General features: G+C 40.3%; 1 protein-coding gene across 10 annotated transcripts in view; it reads right to left on the bottom strand.

Annotated features, from left to right (window-relative positions):
* The window catches only part of KCNAB2 (potassium voltage-gated channel subfamily A regulatory beta subunit 2), a 244,950-nt gene that overhangs the window by 30,251 nt on the left and 199,176 nt on the right, over positions 1 to 15,523 (bottom strand). For all 10 annotated transcript variants that reach the window (XR_015869848.1, XM_088447733.1, XM_088447738.1 and 7 more), the window contains 5 exons: positions 10,132 to 10,211; positions 4,515 to 4,559; positions 3,938 to 3,982; positions 3,814 to 3,857; positions 842 to 928 (listed from right to left, as the gene is read on the bottom strand). Coding sequence is in view for 9 of the 10 variants with exons in the window: in XM_088447733.1 (XP_088303859.1) it covers positions 842 to 928; positions 3,814 to 3,857; positions 3,938 to 3,982; positions 4,515 to 4,559; positions 10,132 to 10,211 (301 nt within the window). In the remaining variant the exon portion in view is untranslated. The remainder of the gene's footprint in view (positions 1 to 841; positions 929 to 3,813; positions 3,858 to 3,937; positions 3,983 to 4,514; positions 4,560 to 10,131; positions 10,212 to 15,523) is intronic.

The following is a 15,523-nucleotide window of genomic DNA, read 5'->3' as shown; positions in this document are numbered from 1 at the left end:
AAATAGTAACAAAGGTGTACTGTTAAATTACAAGCATTTAACCTCTTGCATATGTATTAGTAATTGAAACTTTCAAGTGTAATTAATACTGGAAAAATGCCAGACAAAATGAATTATAAAAATAAGAAAATATTTTTAATAATAAATAATAATAATCTGCTATATATTCAAGTTAATAAAAAAAATTGAATTAAAAAAATATATAGTAAAAAAATATGGGGATGTTAAAACCACCCAAGAAAATAAGGTGATTTTTGTATAATATACTATAAATAAAGTGCTTAATTAAAATTAATAGGTTTTAAATGAACAAGACGACAGCAATGATGGAACTAAAAGAGGAGTATTGGTAAAAGACATTTCGAATATAATGAAAATGGGACAAGTAGTTATGCTTCAGGTTTATCATAGGAATTCAATTATGGTTTTATCAAAACTATGATCAAGACAATGTGTTTACTTCTTACTGCCAAAAGCAAAGTAAGACCAGAGGTCAAAATAATTATATATTAAAAAAATAAAAATAAAAAATAGGAATAGGCTCCAATTCAACGTGACAAACACCCTTCACATACATGTGTCTTCATAACAGATTTATGTATGTAACCTTATTATTCATGCCACATAATTGTATATAAGAAAGAATAAAATGTGATCTAAAAACAACACACGCAGGTCTACGTTTCGTCTAACGTCCTAGCAGTTGACAAGGGCAAAGAATTTAAAAGAAGTGTGCATATATTGTCTTTTTACATATACAATATCCTTAGGATATCACATAGAAGTTGTATAAAAGGAAATATCACAAAGCACGGTATTCTGCTGTCCATTGGGTCCTTACCTTCCATCGGTGTGTTGGGATCAGGACGGTTGGCAAACACTACATCCACATATTCTAGCTGAAGTCTGTCTAAAGAAGCCTTTAAACCTGAACAATGTAAAATTAAGCAAACACATCAGCTGTTGAAACTTAACCCAAAGCTTCTTTTGCATACTAAACTGTAATCTGTAGTAATGTACATGTTTTTCTAACGTCATTAATTAGCTACCGATAACTGCTCATCCCAAACGTATCATTTTTAAAGGACAGCTCTGATGAAATGACCAATCTGGTGCAAATCATAAGAGACATTTCTCCAGCAATTTATGAAAGACAGCCATGCAGTCCCACCCTATTGGTTATTTGCTGCATCCGTATCAATGCGAATTTCAAAAACGTTACAGTTTTTTAAGTCATATTAGAGCAACACTGTTCTCAAATTGGCCCAAAACTAATCAATTGGTACAAAAGCAGATTATTGGGTTTCTCTTTGTAAAGTGTCTATTGAAAAAACATGAGAGGCAATATATACACGCTTAGTGGCCATTTCATCAGGTACACCTCTCAATTTGTGGGTACGCCCTGCATATGCCCACAGAACAGCCTGACGTCTTTGTGGCATGGATTCAGCAATTTTTTAGAGGCTGTGGACTATGCTGACATGACAGCACCACAAAGTCACCCGTCCACCATATCCCATAGGTGTGCTATTGTATTGAGATCTGTTGACCGTGAGGGCCTTTGGAGGACATTGGATTCATTGTTATGTTCGTCCTGCTGGAAGTCGCTATTAGAGGATGTGTAGACTGTGGCCATTATCAGTAACAATACTCCGGTAGGCTGTGGCATTTAAACAATGCTATAATGGTATGGGTTTGGTATAAAAGAGCTACAAGAAAAAGATAGATTATGTCTACATAGACAACAGATGTTGGACAGGGACAAAAGGTTGACACACAAAAGGTTGACATGGACAAAGTTCGACAGGTACAAAAGGTTTACAGGGTCAAAAGATCGACAATTTTTTTTTGTTTTCTAAACCTAATTTTCACTCTAACCCTAACACTCCCCTTGTTGCCTAACCTTAACCGTCCCTTCTAGTTCCTAACACTAACCATCGGGATACAGGCCTAACCCTAACCCTCCAGTAAGTGCCTAACCCTAAAAAACAAAAAAAACAACAACAACCATGTGTCGATCATTTGACCCTGTCGACTTATTGCCTGTCTAACATTTGGTGTCTACCTTATTAATGTAGATCTATTAATTGGAACCCAATGGTGCTAGGGAGCGTACTGTGCATCAAGAAAACATTCCTCACACTACACTGCACCATAACCCCCAGCCTGTACCACTGACACACAGCAGGATAGATCCATGGATTTATGGTGTTTATGTCAAATTCTGACCCTACCATCTACATGTCAAATCATGTAGATGGAAATGATTTTGTTGCCTGGTGAGGTAGCCTATCCACTTTCGAAATTTGATGCGTGGTATGTTCAGAGATGCTCTTTTGCATACCACAGTTAATATTGCATTTATTAATATTGTTTAGTCACTATAGCCTTCATGTCAGCATGAACCAGTCTGGCCATTTTCTTCTGAAGTCTATCATTTGCTGGATGTTTTTTGTTTTATACACCATGCTGTGTAAACTGTTGTGCGGGTAACTTCCAGAAGTCTCAGATACTCAAAATACCCAGTCTGGCACAAACAATCATTCCATGGTCAAAGTTACTTAGACTCCATTTCTTTCCCATTCTGATGTTTGGTCTGAACAACAACTGAACCTCTACACCACATCTACATTCTTTTATGATTGACTAACTAGATATTTGAATGATCGAGCAGGTGTACCTTATAGAGGGGACACAGAGTGTATAGGAGTCCTGATTTAGCTGCTTTAGTCTTAAATATAAAAACGTGTATTCTAAGGAATAATGCAGCCTTTGGGCCATATCCAATTAGCCGCAAAAAAGCGAAAAAAATGGCAGAGAAGTTTTTGCACAATTCATGTGTTTTGGGGTGATCTTTTTCCGTCTTTTTCCAGTTCTTCGCACTATTGCAAAAAAAGAGGCGAAAATGCTTTAGCACGGAAACTGTTAGTGGAGTAACTAGTGAAAAGTACAGCCAGATTTGTCTGTACTCCATGAAAAGGCTAGCGTCTAAAAATCTATATAGAAGTGTATTAGTGGACCTAATAAAAAGTATTTGGGGTTCTTAAATTGTGTTAAATGGTTATTATAAGCAAATTTGCTTAACAGTGGAAAAATTATAAAAAGCTATTTTTTTTTGGCCAAAATAAATGCAGTTAAATTGGGGGTACATGAAAATGGTTGCAAGTATATTTTTGTGTCAAAAAAGTGCACTTTTTAAAAAATTTTAAAAATAAACCTGGTGCAGCCATCTGCAATGTTTAAAAGACATGTCCCACTCCCATCCATACAGCTCCCCAAAATACTAGACCCACTACCTCAAACCCATTTTCCAACACTTGATTTTTTTCACCCAAATATTGACATGTCCATTGGCCAAATTAACATAATAAAAAATATATTTTTGCCTAATTTATCAATGGGAGCTTCCAAGGAGTTCTGAACCAAGTCCCCACATTTTTAAGCAATAGGGATTTTGCACAACTTTTCACCTGTTCTGAGATGGTGAAAACAGTTCGCCGGCTTTTGTCTATGGAGATTTCGCACATGCGAAAACTTCGGCAATAGGACTGCACGATACCCATTTTGTGCGAATAATTCTCACCTACTAACACTTTTCACGGCTAATTGGATATGGCCCTTTATTGTAAATGATTATTTGAAGTCATCTCAGATCTATGAGATCTATTAAATCATAAATCTTCCCAGTGATTTTTATGGTCCTCATATTTTACAGTATGAAATACATTGCACAGTAATCCAGGACATAGAACACATCTCCATGTAATCTCCATTAACAATCAAGTATAATTGCAACAGTACTGTACATTGTACCTTCAATTATATGTTTTCGTGATAAACCTCTCTCAGTCTCTGCCCTAGAATATAAAAAAAAGGTTAATCTACAATTGTTACGGAGAAACAGCCAAACCAAAAACCAAAAAGTTAAATGACTTACTTTCCTCCCCAAAATATTTTAGTTGTAATAACTAAACTGGACCGTCTGAAAGAGGAAAAAAATTACCAGTAAGCACAAGTACAATTTACTGAATACTAGCTCCATAATATTGTAGTGTCTATAAGGTTACTTAGTACGCACATAACTGTATATATATTTTTTTGTATGTGCACACACATACTTTTGTATCAAAGTGCAGGAAACTTTAGACCTTTATAAATAATTTACACCATTGCTATTATCAAGAAGGAAAACATTAACTGTTCAGTTGACTAGATTAAGTAAATGCAGAAACTGTATTTGTTAAAATATTTAAATCCAGTAGATTACAACTAAAAGGATTCCTTGAAGAAAAATTATAACATGAACTGGGTATCCTATTATCTACCAGAGTACAACACAGGCCACATTCAGTTACATAAACAACAAGATATCAAGAAATGAACCTGCACCATTTTAGTGCATTAATTATTCATTGTGGTCTTTTTTCACCTTCTGAGCAAAGAGGTTGTAGATGAAACTGTTCCCCACATAAAAAATTAATCACTCAGCTTTAAAGTTCAAATAATTACTGTACCTCCAACCTTTCTTCTTGATGATATTTCCTAATACTACTTCAGCCCTGGGGGGGAAAAACAAAAACAAAATACAATATTTAAAATTAATAATGTACTTACAAAAAAAAAAAAAAACAAATTAAAAAATAAAAATGAAAAATTCACTCTTTCAAGGGACCGGGAAAGAGTTGGAGTAAAATCCAAGTCAGTGTAAAATTACCCGCATTAAGCAGCTTGGCCCGTACTAAGTGCCGGGCACACTGCAGTTATGGCGCTTTTCGCCACACTCGCTACCAGCCCCAAAGACCTACTTTATGGGGATTTCTGCTTGCACCTGAAGAGGGTGTGAGCAGAAATCCGCGATAAGTGCAGACTCTGGACTAAAAGCGCGAACCAACTGAATAGCTCCCGGTGACTTTAGACGGAAGCTGCAAACAACTGAATTGTCCACTTAGTGGGAGGTAACGGGTAAAGTGATACTGCAATTGAGAAGCACAAATACTTCAATTTCAGTATGGGCCGTCCTAGATATTGTCTGGTTGCCACAGGATGGGCCCACTCGGGGTCCATGAAGAGGCGTTATGATGTCTAATTCCCCACCACTCCAAACAGCTGGACTTCGGACAAGGAGGAGGGGGAAGAGCAGCTGGTGCCAGAAATGCAGCAGGAGTATTGTGTCATTTATTGCAGTGGGAGCTACAGCATTACAGCAGAGCAGGTGGGCAGCGGCATTATGGGTTGTTACACCCCTCCCCCCCCTTCTAGGTCGGCACAAGCCACACCGCCCTCGTTACGGCCCTGTCTTGCTGAGGTAACTTTGAAGGAGGAAGAAATGAAGCAGAGATGCCGAGGCAAAGACAATGTATGGGCAACGTCATGTCCTGAAATGGCCACCAGAGATTGACAAAGCAAAGCATATCTTCCAAGCTTCATGCATGTATTATAACCAACAAGTGTTCTCTATTTTTATCAATATTCTTTAACCTGACAGACTCGTATAAAGGGAGTGGACATAGGACTGTTTAAAGTTAATAAATAATAAACACAATAATAATAGACTTGCTGGGATACTCAACAGAAAAACTCCTGGGATGGTCACTATTTCCATGTAGCACAAAACCAAAATAAAAATGTAAACTTGAGTGGGTAAAGGATGTAAATAATTCTGCAATCAACGCCCTATAGAGATACATGTTTCAAATAGAACTACCCAAACACTGCAGTCTACACAAAATATCAGTCATTGGTTCTTTGCTGTAGAATCAATCAACTCAGCATTATTTAATATCAAGGGGTACATTTACAAAAGGTTGATTTTAGATCTAAATCGATCAACATCGATGTTTAGCTTCAGGGGCTAAATCACACATTTCCGCAGACAATTTTTTAGTAAATTGAGAGGTTGATGTATCAAAGCAGTGAAAAGAAGTGGACCAGTGGAGTAGTGCCCACAGCAACCAATCAGCGTGTGCCTATCCTTTTATAGAATGTACTTGATAAGTGCCACCTCTAAGCTAATTGGTTGCTATGGGCAACTTCTCCACTGGTCCACTTCTCCACGCTTTTCACGGTTTGATACATTAACCCCTAAATCTGAAACCACTATGCTCACAGTTGTTGTGAATTACTTATCAAAATACATTTTGAGTATCAAATTCATATTTTAAGATGAGACAGACAGAAAGAACGCAACAGAACAAAGCACATTTTTGTCAAACATACAACAATCGCAATGTCAGAATTATCCTCTGTGAAATAACAGATTGGATGAACTGCAAATGCTTTAACATAGGCCTAGCGTGACAACAGATCATAAGTAAGGAAGACATAAAAAAGGAAAAGAACATACAGACACGCAGTAGAACAATATTGTAATCTCCGGACCACACGTCCACACTATTTTTAGCAGAACATTGCGGTGTAAATCGAGTCTATTGTACAGAAATGAAGATGGACAGATTTGGAGCCGTATTCAATTTGAGCCGAGCCGCGATACTTTTCGCGGCCCGGACTTTTCGCCTGTTTTGTAGGCGGAAAAGCATCATGCGTGTGCACGCTTTACCCAAGAAAGTACGCTAAAATGGGAACCTGGCGAATCTTGAACTGACGGAAAGTACTGTCAGATTTAGGGAAATCAGCCTGACACCCCCTAAAGATGCTCTGACATGGGGGTTCACTATGGTACCCCTCGATTTGGCTTGCTGAAAGTATTTGGTGTTTTTAAACGGGCTCAATAGCTGCTAAATAGCTGCTAAATAGCGTTTTTGTATACGTGGTGCAGAATAGTATTCAGGAGTATTTTTTCCAGAAAATAGGTTATCCCAGCAAATTTGGGGTACTTGAAAATGGGGGCCAGCATATTTAAAAGTTGCTAAAGTGAAGTTGAAAAAAACGTGAAAAATCCACCTGCCGCAAGAACTTGCAATAATAAAAAACACCTGGGGCATACTTGGGGACCCCCCAGAGTCAAGTTCGCTAGTTTTTAACTTTGTACCCCAACTTTTTTTTTTCGCCCCCTTTTCAAAGTAATTTTTTGGGGTGTCAAGTGTTTTTTTTATTTTTTGACACAGTTTACCTTTGGGGGACTGTCTGAAGGCTGCAGGGGGGTTCCCGCAACGTTGCACCCCAAAACCCCAATTCTACACTTTTTTCCGCCTGCTATTCATAGGCGAAACTTTTTCGCCTAGTACATTGCATTGACTTTCCGCCTAGGCGGAAAATCTTTCGAATTGAATACGGGCTAAAAGCAAAACAGGCGAAAATGACGTCATCGGCGAAAAAGTATCGCGGATCCGGACTTTTCGCTTCAAATGCATACGGGCCATAGTGTTGTTTAAACAAGGCGGAAAATGTTTTAGAATAATAGAATTATGATAATTCAATTTGAAATCTTAAGACGTGTTTCCCATAATATTATTGACTAAAAGGGCAAATCTGTGGCACCCCGACTTCTGTGGAACAACACAATCCCTGCATGCCCTGCCTAGCCTGGACAGGTGATAGATGTAATCTAGAGTAATCAAGTGGACCAGCCGAATGCACGCAATGTAGGCAGCCACTTTGTGTTGTTGTGCCAGAATGCAGAATATAATTTCGCTAGTATATTCCTGAAGGCCAAGCCTGGCTTGTACGCAGGGCTAGGCCAATGGTTCCTAGAAACATCCCCAGGCATTTTATTTCAGCCCACAAACTGGCCGGCTGATATCCTTTGAAACATATTTGGGTTGGCTTTGGAACCCTAAAATTATTATAACCCTTCATCTCCAAGCGGGAGAAATAAAAAAAGGGATAAAAGTAGTTGGTTAGAAATTAGAGAAAGACTGAAAAACAAACAAAAAAACCCGCCCTAACCCAGCATTGCAGCTTCCTTTAGTCCCATGGCGGTATGCAGCAAAGCCCTACTAAGTATTTACTTGCCTCGATCATCATCATCATTACTCCAAGGCAAGTATACTTTCATCAAATAACTTCCTTTGTAGCTATTAAATGGTTAATACAACCTAAAGATCACTAAACCTAAAATGTGCGTTTCCATATACTAAAGTTACTAGCAGTCACATAAAATATACATGTAAAACTCAAGTTTGTGCGTTCTTCACATGTTTACGTGGGTTTTTTCCACATGCTCCACTCGTCTCCCACAGTCCAGGAAAAAGAAAAAAAATTAAAGACTGGTTGAAAAAAATAAATAAACAAATTGATCCTAGAGTGTGCAAGATCCAATGGGCAAGGGACTGGTTACATGCTCGCTGCGCGGCTCTGCATAACATGCTGGCACTAGATAAACAAAGTGATGCACAAAAGCAGATTATTAAAATAATGGAATCTACTGTAGGTCACCTTCAGGGTTATCATGGATTAGTTTATCATGGATTTAGAATGCTGCGCAATCTCTGATCGTTGTCTGATCGTCCTGCATGTGCTGGATGGTCGATATCGATCCTCCAGCACACCACCAACTACCAAACGACCCATAACCTGGTTGTTATCGATCAGGTTGGACTGCATGCACAGGCGATGGTCGTTATCGACCATCTCTGCCCGCGCATCGTCCGTCATTTGGGGGTTGGAGGGGGCCAAAAAATGGACGATATGAACGATATCGTTATCGTTCCTATCGTCCAACAAAGTCTGACCGTGTGTATGCACCATAAGATTATTCAGTAGGGATGGTCATCAGAAGAGCAGAACTGAATAGTCGAGGCAGCTCTGCCATCATAAATCGCCTTTCGATGGTATATGAGCATGGTTTCCATACCATTTTATGGTTCAAAAAAACAGTGTTAGCGCAGTTGCGCGTATGCACATGCGCAAAGGAGCTCTGCCGCTGGGGCCATGTTTCTCCGTGTGGTGTATTACATCACCACACATTGGGAGAACTCCTATCAAAAAGAATAATGTGATAGCGGCAATCACTACAGTCCCTGTTATCGAATGGCAAAAGAATCATCATCGGAAACATAGATAGTTGTGAGCAATCTGTTTTTAATGGACATTCCTACTATGCCTACAATGTAACTGCTTTATACAGAAAGGAGCCAATGGCAGTATCGAGTTTTTGACCCAGCCTTATGTGTTCCTAGGTGGCTATGGCTCAGGCTTAGTTTGAGCCACTTTACTGGACCAGTTCATCCTTGTAACTTAGGTTACCCACGTCATGTCTTCTAGATCTCGACAGATCTATCAAAGCATACATCCGCGCTTTTAAACAAGTCAGGTTTAGCTGCCCTCTAAGCTCTCCTTACCTCCACACCAACATATGTTCCACCAGAACACTCTACTTCCCATCTTCCACTCTCTCGAAACAGGTTGTCTCTTACACCCCTACACAACAAGGGTTGCCTTAGACAGTGTCAGAACCATCTCCACTGCAGTGGAGCATGGCGGCTCTAGGCCCAGTGTTGAGTGGAGCCCAGCAATCCTGTGGCACCAGCCTTGGAAAAGATCTCAGGAAATCATAGCGGTTCCCTCTTTTGAGTATGCACAGGTCCAGCTCATGGGTGTAGTGATTAGCATTACTGCCTCGCAGCTCTGAGGTATTGAGTTTGATTCCCACCGAGGCCCTATGTGTGTTCATATGGCCCCCCCATCATTGCGTGGGTTTCCTCTGGGTGCTCCAGATTCCTCCCACAATCCAAATACATAGTGGTAGGTTACTTGGGTTCTGATAAAAATAAAACTCTAATGTATGCTTGTGGACAGGCTTGTAAGCTTCACTGACGCAGGGATTGATATGGATGACTAAATATTCTCTGTAAAGTGCTGTGGAATATGTGCGAGCTATATAAATAAGTGGTAATAAATACATTGCCATATAAAGTGAGGATAAATTGACTTTCATTGTCCATTTAATGCTTAATAGTTGCATGTTTAGTCTAAAATGTGTTAGCCTATAGCTCTGTTTATTAAAGTCATAGAAATGGTTTCTCACTGGTATCAGTGATGGAACTAGTATTGACAGACTGTATTCTCTGAATTATGCGGGTATGAAGTAGGAATATTTAATTCATTGAGTGTCTGAAAAACCAAAGTAGCATTGGAACCTGGATTACATTGTGTATCCGTAGTTTCCAGCCTGCTGAAAATCATTGTACTAATAGAATATTTTTGCAGAAAGAAACACGCCAATATACTCACTTTCCAGCGGCATAAACTTCTGCTGTATCAAAAAGGTTTATTCCGTTGTCATAAGCCAGCGTCATTAATTGCTCAGCCATCTGTAAAATAAGAAGTCATATTCCAAAGTCACAAATAAGGGAGCGTGAAGCCAGAGCAAGCATAACAGTATTAATTCTTATATCTGTAACTGTGCTAATGTTGATAAATGCACTTAATATATTTTATTCATGTGCAAGGTTCCCCTGCCTGTCCCTTATATAATTTCCAACATTTTAATGAAATTCCAATTTTAATCGCTACCAAGCTGATGCATCGGACCACATCAAGGGGCCCATTAGTCAAATATTTATTTACTTTGAAGCATGTGGAAAGGTCTGTTTTAGCATGATTAATGCAAATATTACCATTGGACCCTTTAACTATAGGCCAAAAGCAGAATTTAACCACACTATCTCTCAATACTACCATCCCCCTAATTTTCTATGGGGACGGCAATCTGAAGTCATTTATCAAGCTTCAAACTTATTAGCTTTTTGGAACTTGCCCTAACAGCTAACACCATGTTCAGATGGCGTTAGTCTCTGTAGCCTAAAGGGTGCAGCTTCGCTAGAGAGGAGTCTCAGGTTTCCACCTCCGTGCCTAGACTGTGTACATGCGTGGCACCATGAAATACTCCTGCAAGAAATATTAATTTATAAAGCTCATATGAACAGGAAGATATAGTGAATATTGTTTTCTGGACTTTAAATAGTTCACATGGCTAATTCAGAAAGGAGGAACATTTCCAGAAACAAATCTATAAACCCTGGCTCAATCTCTGGAACCTAGGGAAAGGTCTATGCAAGGTTAGTGTACAACAAGAATATCATCCACATCTTTTCAATATCTGGTGTACATTTTTTTCATCTACAAATAGAAAACAACCAACCAGCCAATACATCCCCCGCCCCCTCCCCCCGCCCTCCACACACGCACAAGGACACCCTCTATGAACGACTGTAACATGCGTTAAGCCGCGTAACCACTATACGATATAATGAATGATTGAACGATATCGTTACCGTTCATTATACTGTGCAGTGGACATTGAGCCCACACTGAATGATATATCGTTCAGTGTCGGCAACCTCCTTCATCCCCGTACCTGCACAACCTGACGATATCCTCAGGTTGGACAGCTGGTTCGGTCGATGAGCGACGGAGTCAACGACCAGTGGGAGCGGGCATCGCTGGTCATTTGACGGCACATCCACTGCACGGTATTGCGGACGATGAACAATAACTATATAGTTCATTATATCGTGTAGTGGATACGCACCTTAAGTCTTTATATATATATATACATACATATATATATATATATATATATATATATACACACATGTTTACACACACACACACACACACATATATATTTTTTTTTTTTATTGGAGTAATCACACCACATATAAACAAATACATAATAAAACAAAAAAGTATAACAGTAATCAAAGTACGGAAATGTATTCCATCAGGATAATGATACATAGAGAAACAATATCAAATAGAATATGATGAGACCATACATAACATCAAAAAGTCTAAAATAATGAAACAAAAAAAACATAAAATAAAACCTGACGGATACATCAAGCAGTGACCCAAGTATAAATGGGGGGGAACCCTTTATCTACAGTACCACCTCCATATTATACCAAGTTGGCAGTCTGACCACATTTCTGACATGATCTCTGGTAGATAATGGTAATCAAATAAGGGAGCCACATCGTAAAAACATTGCTGTATCTTTTTGAGGAACAGATGTACTTAATGGCTGGACCTCAGATTCATCTTAGAGCAAATCCATGAATTAGGGGCAGATGTAAGCCTAATGGCAAACACCCAACTAGTATAGAGTGCCACCTTACAATGCAATACATGCACTTTCCCCTTTATAGTATTACACAAAAAGTGAACTCAGAATGTTAGCAACATTTTTAAATTAGTCTCCATGGGCGCATTACGGCTGTGCCTGTGCGTCTGAGCACGATGCACATGATACATGAATAGTCCTCTTCAATCATATCAAGTAATAAAGTGCTCTCCACCCTTACCCCACAGAAACCCGCAGTATTCTGCAAACTGTACATGCGCCCTCCATGCATACACCCACGGACGGAGCTTGTAAGGGTCGATGGCCCGATAGGTCTGTCTAGGGGCCACTCTTTGTAGGAGGAGACTATGCAATTGCACGGAACCGATAGGTCTCCTGGGAGTATCAAAGTCGTGTGGGCCAACTCTTGCGCACGTTTGTGGCGTGCAAAAGGAAATTTGGCGCCCGTTTCTCTTGCACCCAGCAAACGGTGGCACAGAAGTCCTGATACTAATGATGACTAATTGCTGGTTACAGCATAATCACATCTTAAATACAAGGTTACTCTACACGTATAAAAGCCAGGTTGCAAATCTTACAGATCCCAATACCTTGGTAGATGTAAAGCAGGAATTCTGATCTGCACCTGTGCAGTGTCTGTGCCCCCCATCTATACCGCACATGCACAGATCAGGAAAAGTATGCACTGAAAAGCGCAAGAGATGCTGGCACGCGGCAAAGGAGGTGAATCAATTGTGGGGGTCCTATATCCCAGTGCCGGGTAGACAATATCCAGCACAGTATCAACCCATTCACACTGTGCAATTCTGCTGCAATCGGTCAGTCACTCTCTGTTTAGGAAGAGAAGCCCCTCTCTCCAGTCCTAACAAGGTCGCCAGCTCGGGAAGTGAGTCACGCACCTGGCAAAGAAAGAGACTAATATTTGCACTTTCTGCTCACTTAGTTGACAATAATAAATAAAGGTGATTAGCATATGGTAAGTTTTATAATAATATTATAATATTTTTAGTCTCCCTAATCTGAATGGTATAAAGTGCTATATAAGAGGGCTATGCTTCACTAATATCATATAAGTATAGAAAGCTCCTTGGAAAAGAGCTTGTGCTTGCGGCCAGAGACCTGGCTGCAGAGACGGATGCTGGGCGCCAGGTAAATAGCGTCCCCCCCCCCCCCCCTCCTCGGAGAGTGCCATCCTGGCCAAAGGGTAGATACACCACTGGTGGAGATATTTAGTATAAGCGCTCCACCTATTCCATGTATATCATTTGTTTCGGTTACACAGCATTTATTATATACCCATGGCAAATAATGGCTGTGCTTGCTATTTAATCAGGATAATTTTGCCTACATACTCAATAATGCAACGATCTCAAATGGAATCAGTAGGAAATGTCAAGAACATGGACACTATAGAAGCTAAATGTCAGGGGAACGCTCTTGTTGTTTCGTCTCTACTGCAAGTGGCATAAATTATTCCTTTCCATACAAAATTTCCTTTGGCAACCAGTATAGAGATTTGTTAACTACGGGCCTCATTCAGCAAGGATCGTAAGTGCAAAAACTTACGCACCCGGTCGATTGTTGCGTTCAGCGCAAGCATCGTAGTGCGCAAAACAGCCACTGCAATCGCAGTGACTTCGCAGACCCATCGCAGTGTGATTGACAGAAAGTACCGTTTAGGGGTGGTGACGGGGGTGGTCTGCGAAACGCAAGCGTGTCAGTGCGTTTGAACGCCGTTACAGGGGCGTGCATAATTAAGCCCCTGCAGGTGTGACCTGCCTTAATTGTGCGTGAGGCTCCGATGGTACCGATGTTTGCGCAGACTTGCACGCTATTACGGATGTGAGTAAAGGGAAGTGGGCGTCTTTATGTTGTGCTGCAGCGGCATTGCGATCGCAGTCATTTGCAGAATTTTGCAGCAAAACTGCGTAAGCGCTTGTTGCCGCGATCGCATCAGTGATCCTTGCTGAATCAGGCCCCGTGTTCCTACATGGCGGAAATACACAACATGTAAAGGAGATTCCATTCAATGCAGCTCTGCATGATGAAACCGAGACGGCACAATCTCATATACAAGTTACTAATTAATAAACAAGGGTTCAAAATGATGTTAATTAGAAGAGTCGAACAGATTAAAAACATGAAGAATCATCACAATAAGAAATCTGTTTACTTAGCAGAACAGGACTATAGATAATTGTGCATCACATACGGCAGAAAATGGGAGCACTGTGTATGGCCAGGAGGTACACGTAGGACTGTGTGAGCAAGACTTCTCATTAAACAATTAACTAACGAATACAAATTTCTTTAATTAAATCAAGGATGTCCATCTGCTGGCCTTCCGAGATTTATGTGGCCATGGCTTCCTGACTGTACTTTTTAAATGTTACAGAAGAATTGATGCTGGTTTGAAGGCAAAGGGCGGTAACGCCAAATATGGATTTGATTTAGATTTCTCTTCTGTTCATTCACTTTGCATTTTGTTAATTGATAAAAAATAAAAACTATTAACACTTCTGTTTTTGAAAGCATTCTCACTTTGCAGCATTTTTTCCACACCTGCTTAAAACTTTTGCACAGTACCATATATTTAAACTTTATGGTATCTTTGAAGTTGAACTTTTTACACGTCTACATGAAATTAGCCTTCTTCTGATCAAGTGTAATTACTCATGAGTATAAGGGACTGTGGGACCAGACCGCGTACTGGTAGGAACATGTGCTCGTGGCAACCTTTCTATAGGAAGTCTAGCTGCACATTGGCTGTGAAGGATCATTTGTCGCCGGAACTTCAGCTCACACCAGCAACTTACTGAACTAAATCCCGACGCATTAAACCAGGGAGAAGCGGTAAAAACTTATAATTTCATTTCTCAAAAAAGAAGAGATATAGTAAGAACTTACCTTTGTCATCTCTCTTTCTACTAAGTCCATATGGTCCACAGTATACCTTGGGGTATTTATCCGGGCACCACACAGTTCTTTTTGTTTCTTCCCAGGATGCACCGGGTCCCTCTTCTATACCCCACCCCTCGGCCAAGGCACCTCAGTTACGTAATAAGCCATAGGCCGGAGGAGAAAAAGAGAGAGAAGAAAGTCTGGAACACACGACAATCACATTTTCACAGAAAAGGAGCCGGAAAACCGGAGACCATAGCAAAGCCCATCTGAAGCACAGGTGCGACAGGGTGGGTGTCCTGTGGACCGTATGGACTTCGTAGAAAGAGAGATAACAAAGGTAAGTTCTTACCATCTCTCTTCTTTTCTACATCAGGGTCCATAGTGATCCACAGGACACTTTGGGGATGTCCCAAAGCAGTCCCCTTAAGGGTGGGGACGCTCCTGTGCAGAAAGGAGAATCCACCGCCCAAAGGAAGCATCCTGAGAGGCGAAGGTATCAAAAGCATAATACCTCACAAAAGGTACGGACAGAATACCGTGTGGCCGCCTTGCAAAGCTGAACAGCCGAGGCGCCACGGCGAGCTGCCCATGAAGGACCCACAGACCGAGTAGAATGAGCACTAACAGAGGGCG

The sequence above is a fragment of the Taudactylus pleione genome, unplaced genomic scaffold, assembly GCF_031769625.1.
Source record: "Taudactylus pleione unplaced genomic scaffold, aTauple2 ptg000437l, whole genome shotgun sequence".
In the NCBI taxonomy this organism is placed as follows: domain Eukaryota; kingdom Metazoa; phylum Chordata; class Amphibia; order Anura; family Myobatrachidae; genus Taudactylus; species Taudactylus pleione.
The sequence above is the reverse complement of the archived record's forward strand: the minus strand, read 5'-3'. Positions and strand labels throughout refer to the sequence as shown.